The 24073-nt window shown below is 36.4% G+C and overlaps 2 protein-coding genes across 3 annotated transcripts; one reads left to right on the top strand and one right to left on the bottom strand.

The window, feature by feature from the left end:
* Window positions 1–6523: 6523 nt before the first annotated feature.
* Window positions 6524–12048, top strand: LOC108671915. The gene is made up of 4 exons (XM_018159511.2): window positions 6524–6769; window positions 7179–7293; window positions 9481–9776; window positions 9917–12048. Exons 1-4 carry the CDS (start codon window positions 6563–6565, stop codon window positions 10841–10843), a joined length of 1545 nt encoding a protein of 514 aa, XP_018015000.1. The 5' UTR covers window positions 6524–6562; the 3' UTR covers window positions 10844–12048.
* Window positions 12049–13223: 1175 nt separating this feature from the next.
* On the bottom strand, window positions 13224–19775 carry LOC108671914 (prenylated Rab acceptor protein 1). 2 transcript variants are annotated; one of them, XM_018159509.2, is made up of 5 exons: window positions 19513–19775; window positions 16467–16602; window positions 15688–15791; window positions 15145–15442; window positions 13224–14681 (listed from the first exon to the last, which is right to left on the bottom strand). In XM_018159509.2, the coding sequence occupies exons 1-5, from the start codon at window positions 19587–19589 to the stop codon at window positions 14676–14678; spliced, it is 621 nt and encodes a 206-aa protein (XP_018014998.1). In that variant the 5' UTR covers window positions 19590–19775; the 3' UTR covers window positions 13224–14675. The 2 variants fall into 2 exon arrangements, with proteins under 2 accessions (XP_018014998.1, XP_018014999.1); XM_018159510.2 differs by having other exon boundaries at window positions 16467–16599.
* Window positions 19776–24073: the final 4298 nt, after the last annotated feature.

Below are 24073 nucleotides of genomic sequence, written 5' to 3'. Positions count from 1 at the left end.
GTTAAATTTATTCATGCCCACGGGTGAAATTATCCATGGCCATTGGCCACCGGGTGAAATTATCCATGGCCACGGGTGAAATTGTTCCACGTTCACGGGTGATTTTTGCTCTTCTACGGGTGGCTCCTGCCCATTATTCCAGTCTGGGCGGACAGCTTGCCTGCTTCTATTATTTTCCAAATAGATAAACATTTTTAATATCTTGGGACTTGGATTTGGAGTGTGGCCTGCTTGGTAATTCAAGGTAATGGATTGGCATACCAATTCATAGTGGCAAACCAGAGATTCTTTAGAATCAGTTCATTTTTAATTTCCTCATCTACTCAATATTTTAATCAATTTCTTATGTATGAAAATGCTGGTATCTAAGTTACTTTCCTGGTCTACTTATAGGACTCAAAAATGAACTTGATGGAAAGTCTAAAAAATTGCTGCTTTGCCACTATCAGCACTATGCAATATGCATACCATTATACCATAAAGCATAAACAGCAATTTGCATGCATTGTGGCAAAGCAGGAAGTTTTTAAGACTCTCCTTCAAGCAGTGTGGAATTCTAGAGGGATATTAAATTAACCAGTACACATAGCATATTGGAAAGCAGGACCTGAAAGGTTGGAAAGTCCAGGAACTTTCCACTTCCAGTCCATTTTATTATATACATTATACATATCCTATCACTTTTCAACTGTGATTGGTTTATGAGATTGTGATTTTAGCCCCTTCCAGCTTTCCAGCTTTGATTGGTTAATGGAGTTGTAATGTTATCTGCTTTCTAGCTGTGATTGGTTGCTGGGGATGTTTTCAAGCTGTGATTGGTTGATGGGGATGCTTTCCAGCTGTGATTGGTTGCTGGGGATGCTTTCAAGCTGTGATTGGTTGATGGGGATGCTTTCCAGCTGTGATTGGTTGTGCCCATAAGCCCCGCCCCCATATATGGTATATGTACTACAGTACTGGTTAACTAAATACTTAACTTAAACTTGATCATTACAAACAAAAAGCCTGGAAAAATTTCAAAAAAATCCATTAAATAAAATAAAAATAGAGAATATCTATCAAACAAGAGACATTCAAACAATTTTATAACAAATCTGAGGTACTATACAACTGAAACAGTTTGTCCACTTTTGATCCTCCTTTTCATTTATAGTCAGTCACCTGGCAGAGCACTGTATCTAAGGAAAGCATTCCACCTTGGGTGGAAAGCTTTTTTATAAGTGAACCTCCATTTCTAGAATTCCACCCTGCCTTCAAGCATGATTAAATTCAAGGAAATGGTTGGTACTTGGTCATTTATATCCAAAGCAAGCATGGAAAACATCTACCCTTAGCTTAGGGCCACAAGTCCGCAAGGCCCAGAATGGAATTCTGTATAGGTAATATATTATCATGTTTACAAAACAAAATGTATCGAAAAATTTACCACCTTACATGTTACACCTTCCACCAAAGTGACAATTGATACTCTTACACTGAGCTCGTCAGAAACTGCGGACACCCGGACAGCTGCACTTCCTTTAACTCGCTTGCGTGCGGTTCGAAAATGGATAAAAAGTTGGCGACTTCCCCAGTACGGAATTCTGTATAGGTAATATATTATCATGTTAACAAAAGAAAATGTATTGAAAAATTTACCACCTTACACCTTCCACCAAAGTGACAATTGATAATTTGATACTCTTACACTGAGCTCGTCAGAAACTGCCGACACCCGGACAGCTGCACTTCCTCTAACTCGCTTGCGTGTGATTCGACAACCGATAAAAAGTCGGCGACTTCCCTCCAATACATCACTAGTCGTGTATCCGTATCGACAAATTTTGTAATGAAAATGTTCCAAAATAAAAATTATGTAAACTTTCGCAGAAAATTCTCACAATTTCACCAATACCAACAAAGTTCTTGAATCCACACAGAATGATGGGATAAACTGCTAATCTCTCACGGCGTATGGCAATATTGTGTTGACTGTTGACATTCGACAAGACGGTGTCAGATACCTTGTTTTGGTCCTGTTAAGTTCAATTTCATAATAAATAGATTTGATCCACATTTCACAGTGACATTTAAATAATGGAAAATTGTTTCAAAAATTAAACACCAATTGATACGCTTCTAAATACGAATTTATTCATGTTTTCGCCCTATAATGTCAGATTTGTCCTAATAACTTCACTCCACTTCAAATCCTGAGGGATTTTGTCTCCCATGGCGAGTTTTCAAACGTCTTGTGTCTTTTAGAAAACATTGGTTGTTTATAAGCAGTAATTATTTTATTTTAATGAACCAAAGAAAGTTTAGTCATCGAAATGACAAAATCATTAAATTTAAAATATTAAGTTATATGAGTGAGATCATTATCAAAGAAGCTGTAAGAAAAAAATCGTTGTTTTGATGTAAATGAATGTTTTTAATTTAAAAGAAATGCAATACCTACTTGATTTTCAGAAATACGATGCAAAAATTAATGATCCCTATTAGAATTCAACAGGCGTGACTCATTCAGAATTAAATTGAAAAAGTTGGTACCTATTTGGAATTTATGATTTTACAAATTGCTTAATTGAACGCAGTGCAGAAATTCAAGATCACCTATGAGTATGAATTTAAGTCTCATGACTGGAGATCTCAAAATTTATTTTACTACCACGTATGTTTGATACATAAGCTTTTGTCCTTTCGATGAACAGAGTTTATTTAGGTTCTATTGACTGTAATAGGTAGAACGAAGCGACATATTTGCGGCCATCCAACGATTGGTTGACAGCTTTGACTCTTGATACCACTGTACAAATATTGCGGTGGACACATCTTCCAGAAGTTTCAATTCAAAGATTATTATTTAAAGGATAATAAATCGATTCGTAGTTGTTTACTCGAATTACTCCCACCTATAGATATAAATGAACATTATTCAATTTATTTTAAATGTTTTTCATGAATTTGCATTAAAATATTTATTTTGAAATCAACCATGTCAAAGTAACAAAATAATTTGTTATAGTTTTGGGCTTCTGAAAATATTTCAAACCTCCATCAGGAATATCATAATTAATCATTCTCTTGCATTGAGTATATTAACGTTATGAACCGTGCCGCTGCTGCTGCGATCGTCATTTGTTTTTGTAGTTGCATGCCGGGCGCCTGCTTTTGTTGTTCTATTTAGTCTTGCTCCCATGAATTGCGTGTTTAGTGTGTGCATCATGGAAAAGTCTGCTTTAAACTTTACAGCGTAGTCACTCACGGTAGCTGTAATTACTTTAAGTTTAGTTCTTTGCAGTCATATTAAGAGACAAATCTTTAACGAACTAATACTTTGTATAATTTTAATTGTTGAGTGAAAGCAGCGCCTGCAGCCTTGCTGGGATGCTGGCACGCAACATTTCCAAGTGAATTACCTTAAGAAAACTTAGCATACCCATATGTGTTTTAAGCCTATAAGAAGTTCATTTTTTTGCCTCAAATAATGTTGAATTGAAAAACTGGTGTAGGAGTATCGGGAATAATATATGAACCGTCAATATTAGAATTCCATCCTGTCCGCAACTAGAGTTTTTCCACCGTTTCCAGAACCGTGAGATTCCCAGCAGATGAATTACTTCCTGTCTAATTGTTAACAAAAGTGCACAATCAGGCTGCAAGATTCCAATTGTATTAAAAATTTGACATGTTAGAGCTGTGAGATTTCAGAAACAAGTAGAAAAATTCCAATCCTGATTCCAAAGGATGCCAGGTTTCATAAAGTGGCACGAGTCGTCAGAATTTCAACGACTTTTTGTAAAGTTAATGACCATTTTTTTGGTCATTACAACAACTCCAAATCTGGATTAATAGTTAATTTATATATTTCAACAACTATGAATAATTTAAGACATAATATATTTAAAAAATAATACACTGACTGCTATCATTTTGCATTTTTTTTTTTTTTGTTTTAGATGCCAGTCATGTTCACGCCACCGCTAGAAACAGAAATGTACAAGGCAGCATCTGCCGATTATCAGTCACAAGTTTACAAAATTCTGGTTCTGTCTGTCGTATGTGTTCAAGCTTGGAAGAAAAATCTGACAGATGGCACTGGTTGTTGACTTCTTTTCAAGTTGAAACTTGACTACAATAAAATTTTCTGTGTGCCTCTTCTGTAACCTTCATACCATTTGTACAAATGGAGGTAGTTTTTGCACAAAGGGCAAAATTAATCACACAATTATAACCAATATCAACTGATCACAACAATATTCAGAGAAAAATTTAAACTATTACATTCGTAACATGCTGACTGTATGTAGCAAGTAATAAATTTCTAGACCTCAAACTTGAAGGCTTTAAGTTGATGTTCTATTCGAAATTTATTCCTTCCCTATTGTTTATAGCTCTTCTTGTACAAATGTCTAAAGATCAGACATATAACTTGAGAATGCAGCGGTAATCGGAAAAATATTGCAATCTTAACACATGTGAAAAAGCTTTAGTGAGTCCATGTTCTTGAGTTTATTAAGATTTGTTAAGTAATTTGGAAGAATTTGTTGGCCACAGGAAATTCTTGCACATATTGCTGTGTGACATGTGATTGGAGTCGAAATTATAAAATTTGTCGCAAGCTAAACACACCAGAATAATTATTTCATTTCTTGCACAAAGTTTAATTGAAATATGATCAGTAGATGGGGATAAAATAGATCTGGTCACTACAACCATGCCACGTTACCTGCTGTAAAAATGTTCGAAGTGTCATTTTGCTAGAAGGAAAGCACTAGCAAATGCTTTGAAATTATCAGTAAAAAGCTACAAAGTACCTGTCCGACAAAAGCACGTGAGCGTTAGCGTGGGTTACAGTGTGGGACAGCCCGGCCCGGAACCTGCCCTACACCTGCTCTTCCTTTAGGTACATTTTATTTCCTCAATTCGTGACCAATAATTATGAAATGAAATACATGGTTTCACATGCTTATTGCGCAGTCGCAATGATTTTTGTTTTCTTTCTTACCTTGTCTCAATTGCAAATAAAACGGGTGTAAATGGGCAAATTCAGTCATGTACGTACGTTTTATTTCCTCAATTTGTAACCAATAGTTATGAAATTAAATTCATGGTTTTACATGCTTATTGCGCAGTCACAATAATTTTTTTTACATAAGAAGGCATGGTACCTAAGGTACATAAGGATGCATACCACACCCATTCATTTCTGGTATAATTCCAGACTAGGCCCATATCAGAATAATACCAGATCATGGGCCCGGTCATTGAAAAACACATAAAATGACGATTATGAAGTTGAGAGTCTTTACAGGTTAGGTTAAGTCTGCCAAGTTATTTTTTTAGTAATAAAAAAGATCTTTGCTGACTTGACCTAACCTTGAGGTACCTCGATGAGGGAATAAAACGTAGCTATGGGACTGAATTTGCCCATTTGCACCCGTTTTGCCATTTTTTTTTTTTTTGTAAAGGATATGAGGTAAAAAAAATTGTCGTGACTGTGCAATAAGCATGTGAAACCATGTATTTAATTTCATAATTATTGGTTACGAATTGAGGAAATAAAATGTACCTACATGACTGAATTTGCCGGTTTGCACCCGTTTTACTGTTTTATTTGCAATTGAGATGAGGTAAAAAAAATCGTCGCAACTGCGCAATAAGCGTGTATTTAATTTCATAATTGTTGGTTACAAATTGAGGAAATAAAACATACCTAAAGGGAGAGCAGGTGTAGGGCAGATTCAGGGCTAGGCTGGCCATAGCTAACGCTCTCGCGCTTTTGTCCGACCGGTCTGCAAAGTGCAATTTTTTCAACCAGATAAGCATCGAGATCACGAAACCATGTTGACCAAACCAAATAAAGCAGTACCAGCATTAGAAAGAAATGTAATGTTTTGATACACAATTGAACAGGGAAGTCATAAATTAATTCGTTCATTCATTATTAAAAATAAAGATTTAATTTTACTGTATATATCAAGTTCTGTTTACATGGAAAACGTTTTCAAATATTTCTAATGCAACGATTGATTAATTCCTGTATTTAGTTTTCCAAGAATTTTCAACCTGTAGATCAAGGCAACATTTGCAATTTATTTCATCGCCATCATCGGAAGATGCATACCCGTTCGATGCGACATGCTTAGCTTTGGTTACGTGATTTTGAATAATATAAAGAGAGAATTATAGCACTTGTAAATGTGACATTAGCATCATTGAAGTCTCATAACTTGACTTAAAATCTGTAGATTTCTGGGGCAGCTTGACTTTTTTCTGTTTCAACTGGTCACAGTTCTTATTATTTATTATGCTGATTCAAAATTTGTTGCTGCTAAGAATGTGCTTTATAGTTTTTCTATCCTATGGATCCTATGGTGCACCAACAAGTCATGAAAACTTGCCTTACATTTTAGGTCACATTGAATATTTTTTATTGCAATACTGCAGGAGTACCATATTGCTGCTGACACAGCATGTCATTCACCATCCATTTTAGATTCTAATTAATTGATTTATTTATGACATGACTTGACTTCAATATTTTCTGTAGTGTAAGGTAATTTTTTTTACAGGAAATATGGAGATGAAGCCTAGATCCCTTGGAGCAGAAGCAATGAAAAATCTAGATGATTGCTTCTTCTATTATTATTCAACATGCAACCGAGGCTCTGCTTGTCAGTACAGGCATGAGCCTGCAGCTCTGAATAGTGAAACCACGTGCCGCTTCTGGATTCTGGGAAATTGCACCAAGCCTCACTGTACATTCCGGCATATGGAAATTACTGTAAGTTGCAAGCTATTTCACTCCTTATGATTTGTTTTAGAAGTCCTTTTAATTCATGGTGAAATTTAAATAATGCTCTGTGTTTAGTTTTGTTCTTGTAAAAAATGTAAATTCATCAAATTGTTACTGTAATAAGGAAACCCTTATATCTGTACAAAAAACTAAAATATGTAGATTTCTTATATTCATATGACGAAGCAAGTATAAATTGGCATAACAAATACTTTTGTTAATGATATGAATCTGCATGAAAAAAAATTATTTATCAGGTTCAAGTTCATTCCTATTTCATATGATTTTTAATATCTCCAAATATATATATCAAGGTTTTATATGCTTTCATTAGTTTAATTCATTGAATTACTTGGATTATGAGTACCTATCTGTAATATCTGTCCTCTTTGATCAGGCTCCTCGCATCAGTGTTCAATGCTACTTTGAACAGCAGCCAGGCGGCTGCAGAAGAGCAAACTGCACATATCTTCATAGGAAAGAAACATCACGTGTAGATGATTCAACTATTGGTGAGTCTCTTTCAATAATAAACTCATTATTCATGTTGACAAACAATAACTTTTTTAATTTTTGACAAGTACTATTAGACGCGTATGATATTTTTATATCTACTTTGAACGAACTTGCTCCAAAAGAAAAACAGTGAGAATATTAGCCCTGTAGCATCTAGCACTCTAACTGTACACCCCATCTGTTGCCATTCATAAGGGTGATTTTTGTTCATATTTAAAGCTCATTTTTCTAAGTGGACAAATAAATGATATTGGGTTTAAATTCAGACTGTGCTGTGACTAGGTGGTGGTTCTGGTTACCTGTCAGGTTTTTTTTTTCAATGAATAATTTTCAGCTTTGTGGTATGGATGCAATATGATATTTTACACTTACAAGGTAGCTGTTTGCTAAAGGGTTTGAAAACAACTCTCTTGTCCATGTTCATTTTCTATTTTTTGCTTCTTTGGTGGCTTAAATTGATAGCTGCTGGTGTCTTAGTGTACAGAACTGCCCTCAAATTTTTAATATGATAATTTTTGTATCCAAGCATAATCTATGGTCTTTCAATACCTGTTGATCCAATATTACAAAAAGTTATTGCTTCATAGTCTCTAATTTTTTCAAAATTTATCTGCAGCCTCAGTCTGATGTTGATGCAAGTTTCCTAAGATTTGAGGATGCATTAGCTGCTCAACATTGAACAAAATGTTTTTTTTTTTATGGGTCTAATGGAATTACAACTACTTTGTAAAAAGATTAGTTAGCTGTGAGTCTGTAGTTTTCATTGTGAATCCAACAAAATTATTCATAATATTTCTGAAGCAAAATCTTGCCTAACATTTGTGGGACGATATTTTTTGAACTAGGCTTTATTCTTGCTCTGCAGTACTTTTTTTTTTTTGTAAAATCTGTAATATATGTAAGCAGTGTCAGCAGAAATGATAAAATTTACAGAACGTGCAGCAAATTACTTGAAATAGTCAGCTGGATTCTTATGTGATAACTATCTAAAAGAGACAAGAGCTCTTCAATACATTTTTTAACAAAGCAACCATTATGGACATGCTCATCTATTCAAACCAAAGTTGTTACTTTTTTCTGTGCAAAATACTGATTTTTTCTTTATTTTTTGGAGTTTGACTTTTGAGGATTGACTAAAATTACTGATTTTGAAATATTTCATTTGTATCTTGGTAAATTGAGTGGCCAGTTTTAGATGTCAAGTTAATAGAGGAGAACAACTGTAGGCCATCAAGGAATTCAATGCACAGATCAGTGGCAGTATATTGCATGAATGGAAATGATGGATTTGAAAGAAAGTCAAACAGAAAGATGCCTCCATAAGCTTTATGCATCCTAAAGATCCTGTAAGTTATTTTATTGGCTCTTATGACAAGATACTGGCAGGATTCCATGACCTGTTATGCTAGGTGTTATTCAGCTATAGCGACAGCATCCTCCAGTTGGCAGTGTAGTTTTACTGACAGAACTCTCCTGCAAAGCAACAGTGCTCCCAGGATGAAGAAATCGTTGATGAAGACAGGCTTGGAAATCTAATGAAAGAGACCCATAATCATGCTCAAGTTCCTGCAGTGAATAAACTGTAATCTGGCTTGTAATCTTCTAGTGAAAAAACTTATAAACAGGCTTGGGAATTAGATGATGCCCATTACTGAATTAATATACTGGAAATTTGATTTAACAGCTGACAGGCGCTAGAGATGAAATTTAATGAAAACTATTGACCATGATGGTGAGAAGATTCAAATATCTTGTGATGGAGTGACTGTTCACTGAAATGTTCACTGATATGCATATCACTAGTTGATACTGTATATAATGAATAGAACCTTGTAAATCTTGCCAGCTGTCTGCAAAACCTGCTTTCAATTTTAGGTAATTTTTTTCTGAAGCAAAACCTGGTTTCCAATCCCCCAAGCAGAAGCAATGAAACAGCTCAAGTCCTTTTATTTCTACAATGCACCATGAATTATTAATTAAGATGCACCGTGTCTCTTCATTAAAGTAAAAAAAATTGTAATTATGTGTTGTGTTTCCAACTGTTCTAATTTACCTTACTGAAAATGTTTCAGGTGCATCATATGATACAGTATACAATGTAAAAATTTTATGCATGTAGCCTAATTAAGTTGAGTTGTTTCATTTTCTTGAAATAGTGTCTTAATCTTGTTATTTTTCTGCAGATGAAGTTTTCGCATGTGCAACATCTCCTACTGGAAGCCCTCGTTCAAGCTGCTCTCCTTCGCCTACTCCTATCCCTCCTCATCCTGCAGTCATTGTTTTACTATCTGACTTGCAAGATGATGATGAAGAGAAACTAACACCCCAGCACAACTTGGGCCGTCAAACCTTAAGTGAAGAACGAATCCAAGAGCTCAAACTTATTAAGAACATTCAAAATGAGCAAGCAGACTTGCTTGGATATGTCCTTGAGGATGATGATGATGGCTTTTATACAGGGCTTGGCTCAATACAGCAGGTGAGAACTTCCTGCCTTTTCTCTCTTGTACTATACTCTCAATTTAACATTAAAAAAAGTTCATGAAAAAGTTGTTAATTTTATGACTAATCAGATCTCAATTTGGATTCAAGTGCTCTAAATTATTTTATTATTTTCAGCTGTTCGTGGATGAAGTCGACAATATTGTTCAAGATACTCAAAACTCAGAGAGCACAGATCAGGCTCCACCTAGCCTCCCTGCCACGCCCATCTGCTCTCCTGTCATTTCGCCCTCTGAAGATACTTTGTCAAGCGTTACAGTCTCTTCTTGTGAGTCGTCACCTCTCACTGAAGAAAGAAGCAGCGGGTCAGTTGTAAGCAGACCTCCAGCAGTTGATAGACGCATCACTTTTGACAATAATGCTGATGTTGGCACCACAACGCGTCCAGTCCGTTATTGCGAGCGCAGAATTAGGAAAGGTGGCGTAGCAAGCGTCATCTTGGCCGAGACACTGGGCACCAAGCCTCGGCTAACCTCAAATACTCACACGTCAGGATCCGTTCCTAAAACTCCTATGTATTCCTGTCACAATGAAGAACCGCTAAATGCTGACAATGATGTTTATTGTAACGGGACATCGCAGGAGTTTGTGCAACAATTCACCCCTTCTGCTTATCCTAGAGAATACTCCTCAATGTACGCTACCAGAGAGGGAGGAAAAAGGAAACTTTCAACGAATATTTTACCTTTGGAAAACAGTTACAAGAAAATGCGATCCTCTGAAGATGCAATTCTCAATGGCACCACTCCAATAAATCGATTTCAGCCGCAAGTGAGTATTGCTGGAAGGATATCTTCCACGTGGGCCAACAACATCCAGAATGACTGCCTTGGTGGTTTTAATGATCGTTGGAGAAATCCTTACGAAGGTCGCGCTCGTGATTACTACCATAGAAGAAGACCGGCTCGTCAGGAACATAGAAAATCAAAAAGCTCTGAAGATTTTTGTCAAAAACTCATAATTAAGAACATTGACGAAATTCGACGTGAAAAAGCTAATAGAATAAACGGCTCATGCATGGAATCGGGAAAAGGCTCTAGTTGACATACAATTTTCTGTTAATGATTTTAATTCCATTTTTTCATTGCGTGTACATTGTGTATCCAATTCAATGTACTTGACAACCTTCAAAGCTACCAATTTTTTATGTTAATTTATGCCACTTGCCTTAATCAATTTCCAACGGCAAAATTTTAAACTTCGGTTCGGAAAAATTCTGTAAATTCTTTGCGTGATATGAAGTTTCTGATGACCCTGGTATCATTTTGGGTGCATCGGAATGAACTCATTGCTAAAGATAACTTAAACTGCCTTGCTATAGCTTTGCCTCAGCACTTTGGCCTGTAATGTTTTTAGTCTGTTGGAACTGTTTGCTGTAGAGATGGATTTTTGTACTACCTTGGAGCAGATTGTACTATGCATAAATCTCGTTGCATGAAGATCATCTAATTTGATACTCAGTTGTGCAGTTTCAACCCTGTATTTTTGAACCGATGTCCCAATAGGATGTGATGAACTAATCTGATCAATAAGTCAGTGATGTGCAATTTACGATCATAGCGTGCAAGTATAAGAAATTTGGTCAAATGTAGATCTGATTTGTGATGAAAGCCCTTTTCTGATGAGATTATGCATGACTCGCATGGAGCATCGCATATGAATTGTGATAAATTTTTTAATGTTCTCTCATTGGCAACATATTGAGAGCGCTTAGGGGTTATTGTGCTGCTGTCAGAATTCGATGCATCTAGCTCACACATTTGCATCAAAATTTGAAACCAGGAATCCGTTACATTCATGACAAGTCGTCTTTCGATGCAAAAAGTTAGATTGTTGTACAATTTTTTCGATTCCATGATTCTCACCTATAAGCCTGTACAGCAATTAAATTACGAGGCAGTACAAATATGACTCTATCGTGACCTGTGTTGCAAGTTTAGCCATGATTTGTTTCAAATTTTGCAATGATTTGTTTCAAATTTAGCCCAGCTGTTCATGTAGCGGTGTGTGACGCTGACCAGGAGGCCCTTACTCCGCATCTATTGTGTCGGATAGAACGATCTTTACTGTTCCGTGTTGCTCAACTAAACTATGAATCACAACTGCCATCTTATGTCATCGACTGTTGTAAGAATGATTTACATGCACCGTTCCAAACCACCCGACACGTCCTGTTACAATTGACAACAGTTTGTAGGCAGCCATGCAATGTTTAGTAGTCCAGGGCCTATACCTTCAAAAAAAGTTAAGAGATCGTAAGTTCACCAGCCAATCATTGACGGCCTTTCAAGCAAAATCCACCAATCACAGACAAGAAAATAGAGCGTAAGTACTTACGTTCACTTAGCGAATTTTGAAAGTATGGCCCCAGACCGCCCTGACTACTTACCTACTCATTATAATAGTGCATTTAAAACCAAAACCATGTAGTTTATTGTCCCTGTCTGTAAATTTATAGTGCATCTGATTAACTGTTTACTTTCCATCTTGCGTTACTAAGATCAATTTCATCAGACGTTCATTTTTACTCTAAGGCATTCAATTTCGAAAATCTTCATTCATTCTTTAGGTATCATCATATTTTCTCTATCGACACACTGCACTCATAAGAATGAACAGGGCCTATACCTTCAAAAAAAGTTAAGAGATCGTAAGTTCATCAGCCAATCATTGACGGCCTTTCAAGCAAAATCCACCAATCACAGACAAGAAAATAGAGCGTAAGTACTTACGTTCACTTAGCGAATTTTGAAAGTATGGCCCCTGTCTTGTTCTCCAAATGACTCGGTTTTTTAGCCACAGCACGAGCAGAGAGCGGACCTAGCACTGATTTAGCCTTATGCTGAACTAAAGCGTGTCACTAAGGCATAAAATGTAGCGTTATTTGGAGACTACAAGTGTGTTTTTCTATTCTCCCGCTCGTCATGTACAGCGTCAAATCAACTTCAACCATTTCCATATTTCGAGTTCACACCATCTTTCCATCATACGCGGCCAATGTCTATTTTAGCAGGTGTCTCTATAGCATTTCCTTTCAATATATTTTTTTAGGATTTCAAATGAACTTATTCGAAATGATCACAAAATTGAGTGAGCAGGTTTCAGTGATGAATTTACAAATATCGTCAATTCTAACGTATCACAAAACTAACAAGTCCACAGCCAGTTTAAATTTCGAGTGAATAAATTTGTATGCATTGTTGAGCTGTCAATTTTCTTGCCCAAAATTCACTGGTATTCTCAAAATCTCAGTAGTTTTCATACTCCTACTCCAAATTTTGGTTACGCTTAATACCCTACTAAACAAAGTAATTATTGCCGGTAATATATCTGTTCTAGCTGAAATTAATATATAGTCAATAGATCGTCAACAGACACGTGAAGAGGCAGATACACCGTGTAACTCGGGTATTGAAACTCGCACGAGATTCTGGTAGGTTATAATAAATTGAACATGATTCAAGTGGTGACGTATAACAACGTACTTATTGAGTAGGTTCCATGCAAAGAAAATCATTGCCACGTTAATGTATGATTTGAGTACAAAAATACTGCAGCAGCTAATCATTTTATTGCTGTGGCTCCTGTCGTTAATTTCCACCCTTCAGCTACGTCTATTTGATACCTTTGGCCTCTATATAATGCCACGTCTGTAGAAATAACGTGTAGATACAAACAACAAATTATCACGAACGAAAATTAATATAAAATCCCAGAGAAGGAGGATACATACATATTTATCCTTACATAATCTACAACGGAAAAATTTATAACAGACAGAACATCTTAGGAAAAGTATTTTCATGGCCTGTCGTTAATACTCAGACTGAAATAACAGAAAACTTTGGCTCCGAGTTGACAACGAATTGGTTACTAGATGCTAAATTAAACATTAACGGGAAAAGTATTAAATATCAAATGTTTGCGTAATTTGCTGAAACCACGACACCATAAAGTAGAAGTAAAGCTCTAAGAACAACGCTCATAAAATAAGATCTTCAGGTAAGTCGAAATAGTAGCATTTGTTAACATTAAGTAGGCACTGTTGTGATACACGGCTGGACATCAGTAATACTTGAGAGATTCGAAGCAAGAGCCACGGGTAAAATCAATGCATGTCAATAGATTGTAGAATTGCCTTCAAGTCCAAAACTGGAGCACATTTTGGAAAAAGGTAGTTGTTCTTAATCAAGTTTGAAATTCCTAAGCAATCAAGCAAGTAAAGCTACCGTACCTCACCGCATGCAGTGCCAAATTTATTGATGTATAGCAAAGCACAGCAGTTTAGTTTAAGAGAACCAGGAGCTCGTTACAACGCCAATTGAATTTAGAAAAAAAGCGCTGATTAACACAAAGCTCTTCCTGGTAACGCTCATTTTACGAGAACATTGAAAGGGATCACAGACATTGATTGGTTCAGATGGGCATTGGAGATGCACTGCTCTTAAATGCAACAAAAGCGCTAGCTAAATAATACACGAGGCTAAAAAGCATAAAGAAAATTTCCAATAATGTGTCACATAAAAGTGTTCAGCATAATTTTAAGCCAAAAGCGAGGTCTCTACCGTCCACTTCTTAAGTATAGAGGTTAAATGATTACCTACTTTTTGAAAAAAAATCAACATAACAGAGCAGCTGCCGCTAAGTTAAAGGTAAAATTAACATTGATGTACAACCACAACGATTGATTACATAATACTCATCCATAAATAAAGAGTTTCAAGCATAAAATATTATAGGGATTAAGTCGGTTGAAAGTTGCAGAGAGCAAACCGCAGTTTAAGCAACACCTTCATTCTACTAATCTCGACGGCCTAACCCCGTATTTTGATCTTCAAGGCAAGAGCTGAACAGTTGCCCTCTGTCCGTCCAAGTGCTATACCTGTCAGGTAGAAAACAAATAGCAAAACAAAATTAATGTCATAGAAATTTTCAAAAATTAGGTGATTAATAGTCACAAAAACTTCTGGAAAGACGCGTAAGAAAGCACGTCCTGATGGGCGTATGCAGACTACAGCAGAATGAAGATCCTATTTACTTTGTAATTCATTTTATCTGAGAAGTTTAATTATCCAGAACATTAATGGGAAAATGGCTCATGGTGGTTTACAAGCCATCTCCTACAACTAATAAACCTGTGAAGATAAAAATCAATCTCCAAATTCATCTTCCTGCTCTGAAGCGTTGTACTGCATGAAATTTATAGCATTCTTTCTCACTGAGAGGCAAACTACACCAATAAGAACAAACCTTCTGCATCTAATTTTCCAGGCCAGAATTAAATTCTGTACAGACTGATATAAATAAATTGAAGGATGAAAAACACGATCTTATAAGCAAACAACCTCATCCATCTGCATTTCGAAGGGAGCTTCCTCATCGCCAAGCAAAGCCTCGATGGAATAGAATGATGCATGTGCCATCACAACAATGAAGCTTGCAATGATGACCCAGAAGAGCGCCGCTCCTGCCCCAGCAAAGAAGAATATTGGAGTGAAGACCAGCAAAATGGCCACATACTGGTGAGGCAAGGGCACGGTCTGACCCGCAATCACCAGGGCTCGTTCCTTCTGACGGAGGCTTGCGATGTAGCATGCCCCACCCATGCTCGCCAGCACCAGCAGCAGAAGAGGAGACGTCACCCTGATGCAAAACAAATGGCAGTCACTAAAATGTTTGTACGCTCCAAACAGATGACAAGTTATTATATATTGTACAAACATCATCTTTTGACATCAATAGTATCTTTATTTGCAAACATCAAAGAGGCATAAAGTAATTTTCACTAAAGAACTACTTTTTTTTAATAAATTTTCTTGCTGATGAGATTTAGTATTAATTCACCAGTAATTTAATGATGGAATAAAGCATGCAGCAATTTTACCCACAAGCAATAAATGATGAGCCCAATAGCCACAAACAAGTAGTTGCTCTGGAAGTATTCCACATTCTTAGCTAGCCGGACCGACCAGCGCTTCAGAGACTGGGGTCCCTGCCAAAAAAATAGCACATAAGATTACAGCACATTAACTTAAAATTAACTAAATAATTCAGGTAGAGGAATGGAACATTTGTCATTGCCATAATTACCTCCACAAATCTATAACCAAGTTAAATTAATTCCTATACCGTACAAAAGAAAATATTCTAAATATGCCTACTTATAAAAAATCAACAGAAGAAAGGCTTAATCCAATCACGAGTAATAATGATTTTTTTGTAAAATTTATTTTGCATTAAAATTTAATTTATACACTCTAACTGTGTGAAATAAGGTTTCTTCACAAGGTGGAGGGCATATTAGAAGGCTCTTTTGAAACCGGCTGTGCTAAGAATTTCAGACAATAAAGGCTAACAATCAATGAAAATATATCTTGTATATCATCTGCCAAATGGCACTTCTTGTTCTGGTATGAAGATCATTCATCAAATTGAACAAATGTGTGGCCTTGAATTCCAGGCTGAGATATAACCATGTGGACATATATTCATAAATTACCAGTGGAATTTTTTTAAAAGAATGAATTTCAGCAATGAGATATGGATGCAATGTGTTTTTTTGCACTCACAACAATGTTGGTTGCTAAAGGGTTAAGACTTGTAATAATTTGACAGACTAAATATCATAATAGAAACTAACAAGTGACACAATTATGAATAATCTCACTTTGAAATTGGATGTGGTGACAAAGGTTGCCCAAGGCCTTAAATTTGAACGCCTGCCATGCAGCCACTCTCTAGCAGCAGCAGATGACAACTGAATGCCAGCTGGAAGCTGCATCTTGTTAACCATCCACCACCTGCTGCTTAGTCAAGTGAATCAAATCAAATTTGTACATCAATTATACAAGAGACACAGACAGAAAAACCTAAATTTAATTAGTAAAATTCTTGTACCATAAAAAAAATTTTAAAAAGAATTCTAGAACAAGCTGCAGAGCAGTAAAAAGGGTGAGATTGTAATTTAGGCTGATGTCATTGTAATGAAGATAAAAGTAGCAATTAGAATCACAAATAATCTTTTTTTACCAATTATTAAATTAAATTAAATTAAACAATTAAACTCAAATATTTTCCAAAGTAGCAAGACCTTTACTTTCTTCTTTATCTAAGTTGCCAGTTAATTTGACTAAAATATACCAGTTGAAAAAAAATCAAATATTAAGAGCCATTGTCAATAGACTTTACAATTTACAATTCAACAATGACTTCAAAATATGAAAATATATACAATTATAAGCTAACATTAGACTGGGTGTGTTAAACTTCTAACATCCAATAAAAAATTTCAGCCAAGACCAATTTATTTTGGTTCAGAGCAATTAAGTGAAATCGTGAAGTCAGAATCTATCATTTGAATACAAAATTGATAAGATAAAATTTTATTAATAAAAATCTAATAGCACTTGGAATAAGTTTGCTGGATTTGAATAGATTAGTGGCTACTGGCTTGGAGAGTAAATTTTCTCTGTGAGGAGGTACTACACTCAAAAAGCTTCTGTTTTCCAAGGGATGTTTCAATGCAGATCAGGCCTATTGGTCTCATTTTAATATATTCCAGCAATAAATAATATTGCAGATCAGCAGACACACCACATACATATCCTCATGAACCATATGGGTGAAGATGAGGCACTAGAAGTCTAGAATGTAGAATCTAGATACACTGATACTAATATGAGGCATGTTTTCTAAGTAAGGACAATTTTTGAATTAAAAAAATATGGGCAAAGATATTGCAATAATTTTATTTTATACATGAAAGCCTGTACTTTAATCTAATTTTCTACATAATTTCCATGAATGTAGAGGCATTTGTCAATTGTCATAATGAGACAACAAGAAGAAATTTCAGAAGACAAAGAAGATGTGAAAGAAGAAATTTCAGGCATTTTTCAGCAGAATTTTATCTCCACTTCAGCAGAATTGCACCTCCAAGTCAGGAGGCATAATTGCATCACAAGAGTATTCAAAAACTGGTGCCACGTTGTAACAAGTGCCGCAATATTCACAGAAGTTATGAAAAAAGTAGAGTAGGGTACCGTAAAATGGGGTAACTTAGACCACTTTTTTTATAAATGATGCCATTTTTTTACTAGCTAAATTAAACTTGAATTGAAACATGCAAAATACAGGTCTATACTCTAGCTTCACTCACCATAAATTGCTGGCTCCTGCCTCTCATAGTCTTTATGTAATTTAAAAAAAAGTGATGGTCTTTGTTACTCCTGTCTCTTATACACATCTAGATGTGTATAAGAGACAGCCCTTCCTCCCCCCCCGCTGAGCCGGACCGGTCGATGCTCTTGCAAACGCATAAGTACTCACAATAATTCCCTGCCACCATGCATGTGTAAAAGTAAAATTATTGTAATATCTATGCATGTCTTATTTTTAATTTCAAAATGGTCCTTACTTAAAAAACATGCCTTGTACATACTATTATACTCAGTCCACTACAAACATCAAAATTGCAGATAAAATTTGCCAGATTCACAGGCATTTTTGTCACAGACGAGTGATGACTCCTAGTCTCCTGCCCAATTTTTGGGTTAGGCTCTTCCACACTATTAGTAATTACCATTAGCCAGAATTGCCATGCATAATGTTATCTTTAGTATTAACAGCCATATAGTTGCAAAGTTTGCTTCAATTTTCAAGATAAAAATAAATACTTGATATTTAACATACAGCAGTGATCGGAGTAAGTGTATTGACAGGATGACAGCTCAAATAATTTTATTTCTTAGAAAGTGCATACTTATCTCAAAAAATTAATTTAGGACTTCTGTTTCCTTCTAGCTGCAAAACTGCTAAATTTGTGGCTCCAAAATGACAAAATCCAGTCACAATGCACAACCTAGAGAAGAGTCTGGAACTGGACTATACCTGTCATGGCTACAATCAAGTACAATGGTCAATGGACTTGGAGTATGGACTTTGGAGCATTGGGGCTTGGGAGCAGGAGTGGAGGAGCCTAGATATTTTCCATAACCCTCCATGACCCATGTTTACTGTAAATTTCAGACTGATTTTTCTAAACTTTATGAGTGAAAATGATAATATGAAATTTCAATTAAAAATTATTCAAAATTTAAAAACTAGCCAGACAGAAATTACAGAATAGCCTAAATTTAGCCTTATTTAGGTCTTAGGACTAAGGAGTAAGGAGAGGCACACTGGCACAGAACTACACTTTCTGGATTCTTGGGATGCCAGGAATGGTTTACCACATAATTAGTACAGAACTACAAGGCCATTTTTAATTTAATGAGTTGATCTCTTTAGACTTTAGAGGTTAGACTCTCTTAGTCTCTCTTGAAAGTTCAGGTTCACTGGTTCAGACCGTTTGGTTTACACTTTACCTAATAGATCATTTTTATTGAAGACAGACAACTTACTCATAACTCGTTAGTGCTATGGCGACATTAGCGACACGGCATTGACGGTAATGGTAAGTGGACGTTAGTCTTACTAAGTTAGCCTACTCTTAGTGACAAGTTAGTGTGGCACTGGTGGCTGGTGAGTGGTGACAGTCGTCAGAGTCAGACTGTCACCGACTCACCGTCACCTTCAACTGCTTCTTTACATTATTCTGAATTCCATCTAGAGTTGAGCTCATTGAAATAACTTATGTTTAATAGTTTAAACTTCATCATTTTAACGTGTAATTGTAGTACAAATCTGTACAATTAAGCTCTTAAACTTCTCACCTGTTCGCTCGTTTAACGATAGGATCTTCGACCTCCTCACTTCCCGGAAAATGGACTGACGTTTCCTGCGATTGCATTTCCACTGAAATTTCAATCTAAACTAAGGATTTACAAATTATCTCTATTCATTAGTAAGCAATGAAGGTAATATTCCAGAAAAAAAAATAATTGAACTTACGAGTTACGAGCAATACGATTTTGTTCAATCCACTGACCCGTTTCACTCAATAGCTAGCTCATGTACTCTGCAGCATTTGTTTGAATTCTTCCTCGTCAGAATTGCTGACGTATGCAAGCGGATTTATTTGTAGATTTCAAAAATAATGAAGTTTTTGGAATTTTTTATACTTTACTTCTTAATTTAATCAAGCTGTCTTTTAAACCATGTATCAGCTGTTTCAATTAAGCTGTGTTTCAAACCATTTATATATCATTTAGTTAGAATTTTAAAAGCTTAAATTATATAGTTATTTAACAATCATACGCACCACCACTAAATATAAATTCGCGGCTCCTGAAGCTCAATGAGCGTAATTATTCGGTTAACGTGCTTTCATAGCACACCTATGGTTCTCACGCGAAAGCTTATACGGGATGAAATGAAATTGAAATGCGTGGTGACCTCCGGTCACGACCTTTATATCGGTCATACACGCTGCCTAAAAACTTTTACTAGCATAAAAAATTAAAAGTTCACACTCGGATCATAACAAAAAAGTTCAATTAAACCGTATTTACAGCAGTCCTAAGAAAAAGGGATTAACAATTTCGTTTCGTTTTTCAACAACCTAAAAAAATGATGCCTGTCAATACTTCCTCAGTTCCAAATTAAAATGCATTAACCGATGGATTACAGAAAAAAAAGCCATTTGTTGACGTTGAAGTGTGACCGGGTGACTGCTGCAATCAGTTACTGCAGTAACTTGAAACTGTTAAGGTTAACGCGCACTTTTCCATTGTGTTGTCTTGCTTATACTATGACGTATATGATTGGAAAATATTCAATTGTGAAGGAAAATTGGTTTCTACAATTATTTTTTAAAACGTAGTTGTATAGTGTGGCGACTATCACCATCACTTCTTTCAGAACACAGCAATTGTACGATGCAAGTTTTCGGCACTCTACACTTGTAGAAATTTTCAGCTTTAGGCGAATGCTTTGCATCAGTTTTTAATAGAGTGACTTAAGATCTTATGCCTCAGACTCTAATCTTTAATTCATCTCGCCTACTGGGTCAATTTATTGAACGGTAGGTTGTGCTTCTAGGAGAATCGAGCTGAGTTTCCTAGTTGGGATGCTAGTCGGAAACCACAACTGCCGTACTTCGAATGGACTATCATGATCCCTTCCCTCAATAGTATAGCCTATAATGCTTCTGGATTGTAACATTATCAGCCGCAAGCCACCAGACAGATCACATCAATTGAAGTAAATCAATCAGCCCACATGAAAGTAGCCTGACGTAGTATGGCCCAGCATCGTCTGCCAATACGCAGAAATATTCTACACCACTCGGAAAGAGCGCGCCGGAGCCCTGCAGTGAATATGATGCCCGTCCTTATCTTTTCCGTGCGTCGAATCAGCGCACGGTCCAATGGCGGCTCGTCGATGGACGATAGATTTTGGAACAGAACTATGCTATCTGAAACCCAACCCCGGATGCTGTGAGCTAAAAGTGACCGTGTGGTGGTGCACGGCAGCAATCGCAGGATTCGGGAGCGCAGCCGTGCACCACAAATTTTTGCACCAATAAGCCCTGAATCGAACGCCTTGGATCTCTCCGGACCTACACCAATCAGCCCTGAACCACTCGGCTTTGTCCTTTTCCGGCCTTGACCACCACCAGCCGCGCACCACCAGGCCGCGGATCGAATATGACTTCCAGGCATCGTCAAATTAAGCAATTTTACGTGCACCGCATCTGAGGTTAGGTTTCAGATAGCATAGTTCTGTTCCAAAATTTATCGTCCTTCGACAAGTGGCCGTTCGACCGAGGGCTGGTTCGACCCCCGGCCTAGATACGGACGGCTTGAAGTGTTGAAGGCTATGTTCCGGAAGGCAGGAATCATGATGGTCCATTACATCCAGAGCAGTGGTGGTCTTCGGCAGGCGACCCCAGGATTCATGCAGTTCCACTGGCGAGCTGGGCTGATTGGTCGCAGCCATTATCTCCTAGTTACAGTTCGAGCTAAAGTCAGGGTATGAAGAGACTATGATTCGATGTAACGTTCAGTGGTGGACGATCATCGGACCATCGGACAGACGGACATGGCGAGCACAATAGTGCATTTTTTCATAAATGAGAAAATGCGCTAAAAAATAAAACAGCGAAAAGAAAACATGTCAAGACAACGTAATGATTATGCAAAATGATCTTACTAAAACTTTGCGCAAGCACGATTTTAGCACATGTCACTGAAAGTTCTATCAAACGCTTATGGCTACATCGATCTGTCTGATTTTTGGTGGAGAGATGGAGAAAAACATAGGGAACAAATTCTGACCTTTCAAATTTTTTAACTCTATTTTCGAGTTACAGCCATTCAAAGTTGGGTATCGTTTTTCTTGGGACACCCTGTATAACCTCTTCCCGCGTTAATGCACTAAGCCCTCTAGGGACTCAGAATTTAATTAACAATGTTCATTCAGATATTCATTCTTAGGAAATTTAGCGCTATGCCACCTAATTCTATCAACCAACATGGTACAGATAATTCAGTAAAACCTAAATGTGACTTATTATTCGGAATTTCGAGAAAATTATTGAGAGTTTTCCTTTGAATTGATATATAAAATTTCAGTAATTCTTATCTCATGTGATATATTTGATATAAAATTATCTTCATGCGAAATAAAGGGAACTAATTTCCCCGGGTGACTAAATTAAAAATTACTGCAGTATGAGACTTTCAAACGTTCAAGGGACATGTACTAAATCTCCTAAATTTCATGTTCATTATAATTAGGGCGACAGCAACATTAACAAATGTAGCATTATAATACTGTTAGATACGATTCTATGAACTAGTTACACATTTATAATATTAGCATCGACCTAGAAAATTGTAATGTCAAGTAACTCCAGTTGCCGTAATCATTTACATATACCTATGTAATACAGTGCGTATTCTGGTCTCCAAACCTTGATGCAATAAATGAGGAGAACTCCTACCGTGTTTTCTTCCCCAGTATGAAACACAATTGTAAGACGATATAGAGCAGTCTGGTCACTGACTTACGTGCCTTAGCCGAACCATAGTGCGTTCGGTACAACAAAAGTTTGGCACGAGTTATAGACCTATAGGGACTCTACCGCGCTGCTAGCATTCCCACGTCTAACACTCCCGACTCCTGTAAATTGCGTTACATGAAGGGCATAACGTCCACTTGTTACGTCCTGTACATTTCGTTAAATGAAGGGCATAACGTCCACTTGTTACGTCCTGTACATTTCGTTGAATGAGAATATAAATATAATATAATAATTTTTAATATAATTAATATGATATATTATATTCATGAATTTCATTACATGAATAGTTCTCTCGTTAAAAGTTCATTATTAAAAAATATAAACAATTTGAATCTATTAAATTTCTTAAAAACTACATTTTTTCGACTTTCATCAACGATTTCCCCCAAAATATATCAGCAATTTTATGATACAATAAAAAATTCAATAATGCAAATGTAAGGTATGAAAAATAATTGAACTTTCTAGGCATGAGCATTATTCAGCATTATTCATTCCTGACTCAGCCTGCCAAGAAATTTCTAAGTAGCGACGGTGAGTTCTAATGAGCTAAAAATTTGCACAAAATTAATCTAAATATCTTTGAATTGAAGCTTTGTTAAAATACTATCATGTTGTTCACTAATTAACATATAATAATTAAAGCTTTATCATCTGACAGTCGTGGAGAGTGAACAATTACACGCGGTCACTCCAACGCGTGGCTACTCACATAGCTGAAAAATATGTAAATTTATAGTATTCTTATTTGGTCAAAATTGATGCCAATTCTATTAAGAACTGCTTTTGACTTTAATTTCTTTAGCTTTTGGATAAAATGTACAATACTAATAACCAAACATGTGTAAATAAAAGCTCTTCCCTAAATATACAAATGTAATATTATGTAAATATGCAAAGCATTTATCGTCGTTACCAAGAACCCGGGTGAATTCATTGTTCTCAAAGTTAAAGGAATTTTTTTTATTCTCATTATATATAATTAGTAGAAAATCACGTCCCCTCCCTGGCTCTCGCAGAGAATGTCAGGAGTCTTGGCGTGGAAGGAATTGGTCGTTGGCAGCGTTTAAAACAAGTCGCTTCGTGTTCTGTATACGCTGCTCATGTTGAAATTATTTCCCCTCAGGGATACAAATTGGAATTTTTTTCGAACTTAGCACAACGCAGCCGAGGTGCGCAGGCGCCGATATTTAGGTTGTGCGTGCGTGTGCTGGGGTCTCACAGGTTTGGCCAGCCGTACTTATAGTACTTTAACGTGGACCCCAACAACAAAGGCTTGCAATGAAAGACTCTTCGCAAATCCACTC

This window comes from Hyalella azteca, unplaced genomic scaffold (assembly GCF_000764305.2).
Source record: "Hyalella azteca isolate HAZT.00-mixed unplaced genomic scaffold, Hazt_2.0.2 contig3063, whole genome shotgun sequence".
Taxonomy (NCBI): domain Eukaryota; kingdom Metazoa; phylum Arthropoda; class Malacostraca; order Amphipoda; family Hyalellidae; genus Hyalella; species Hyalella azteca.
Note: the sequence above shows the minus strand (reverse complement) of the source record. Positions and strands in the feature narration are given on the sequence as shown.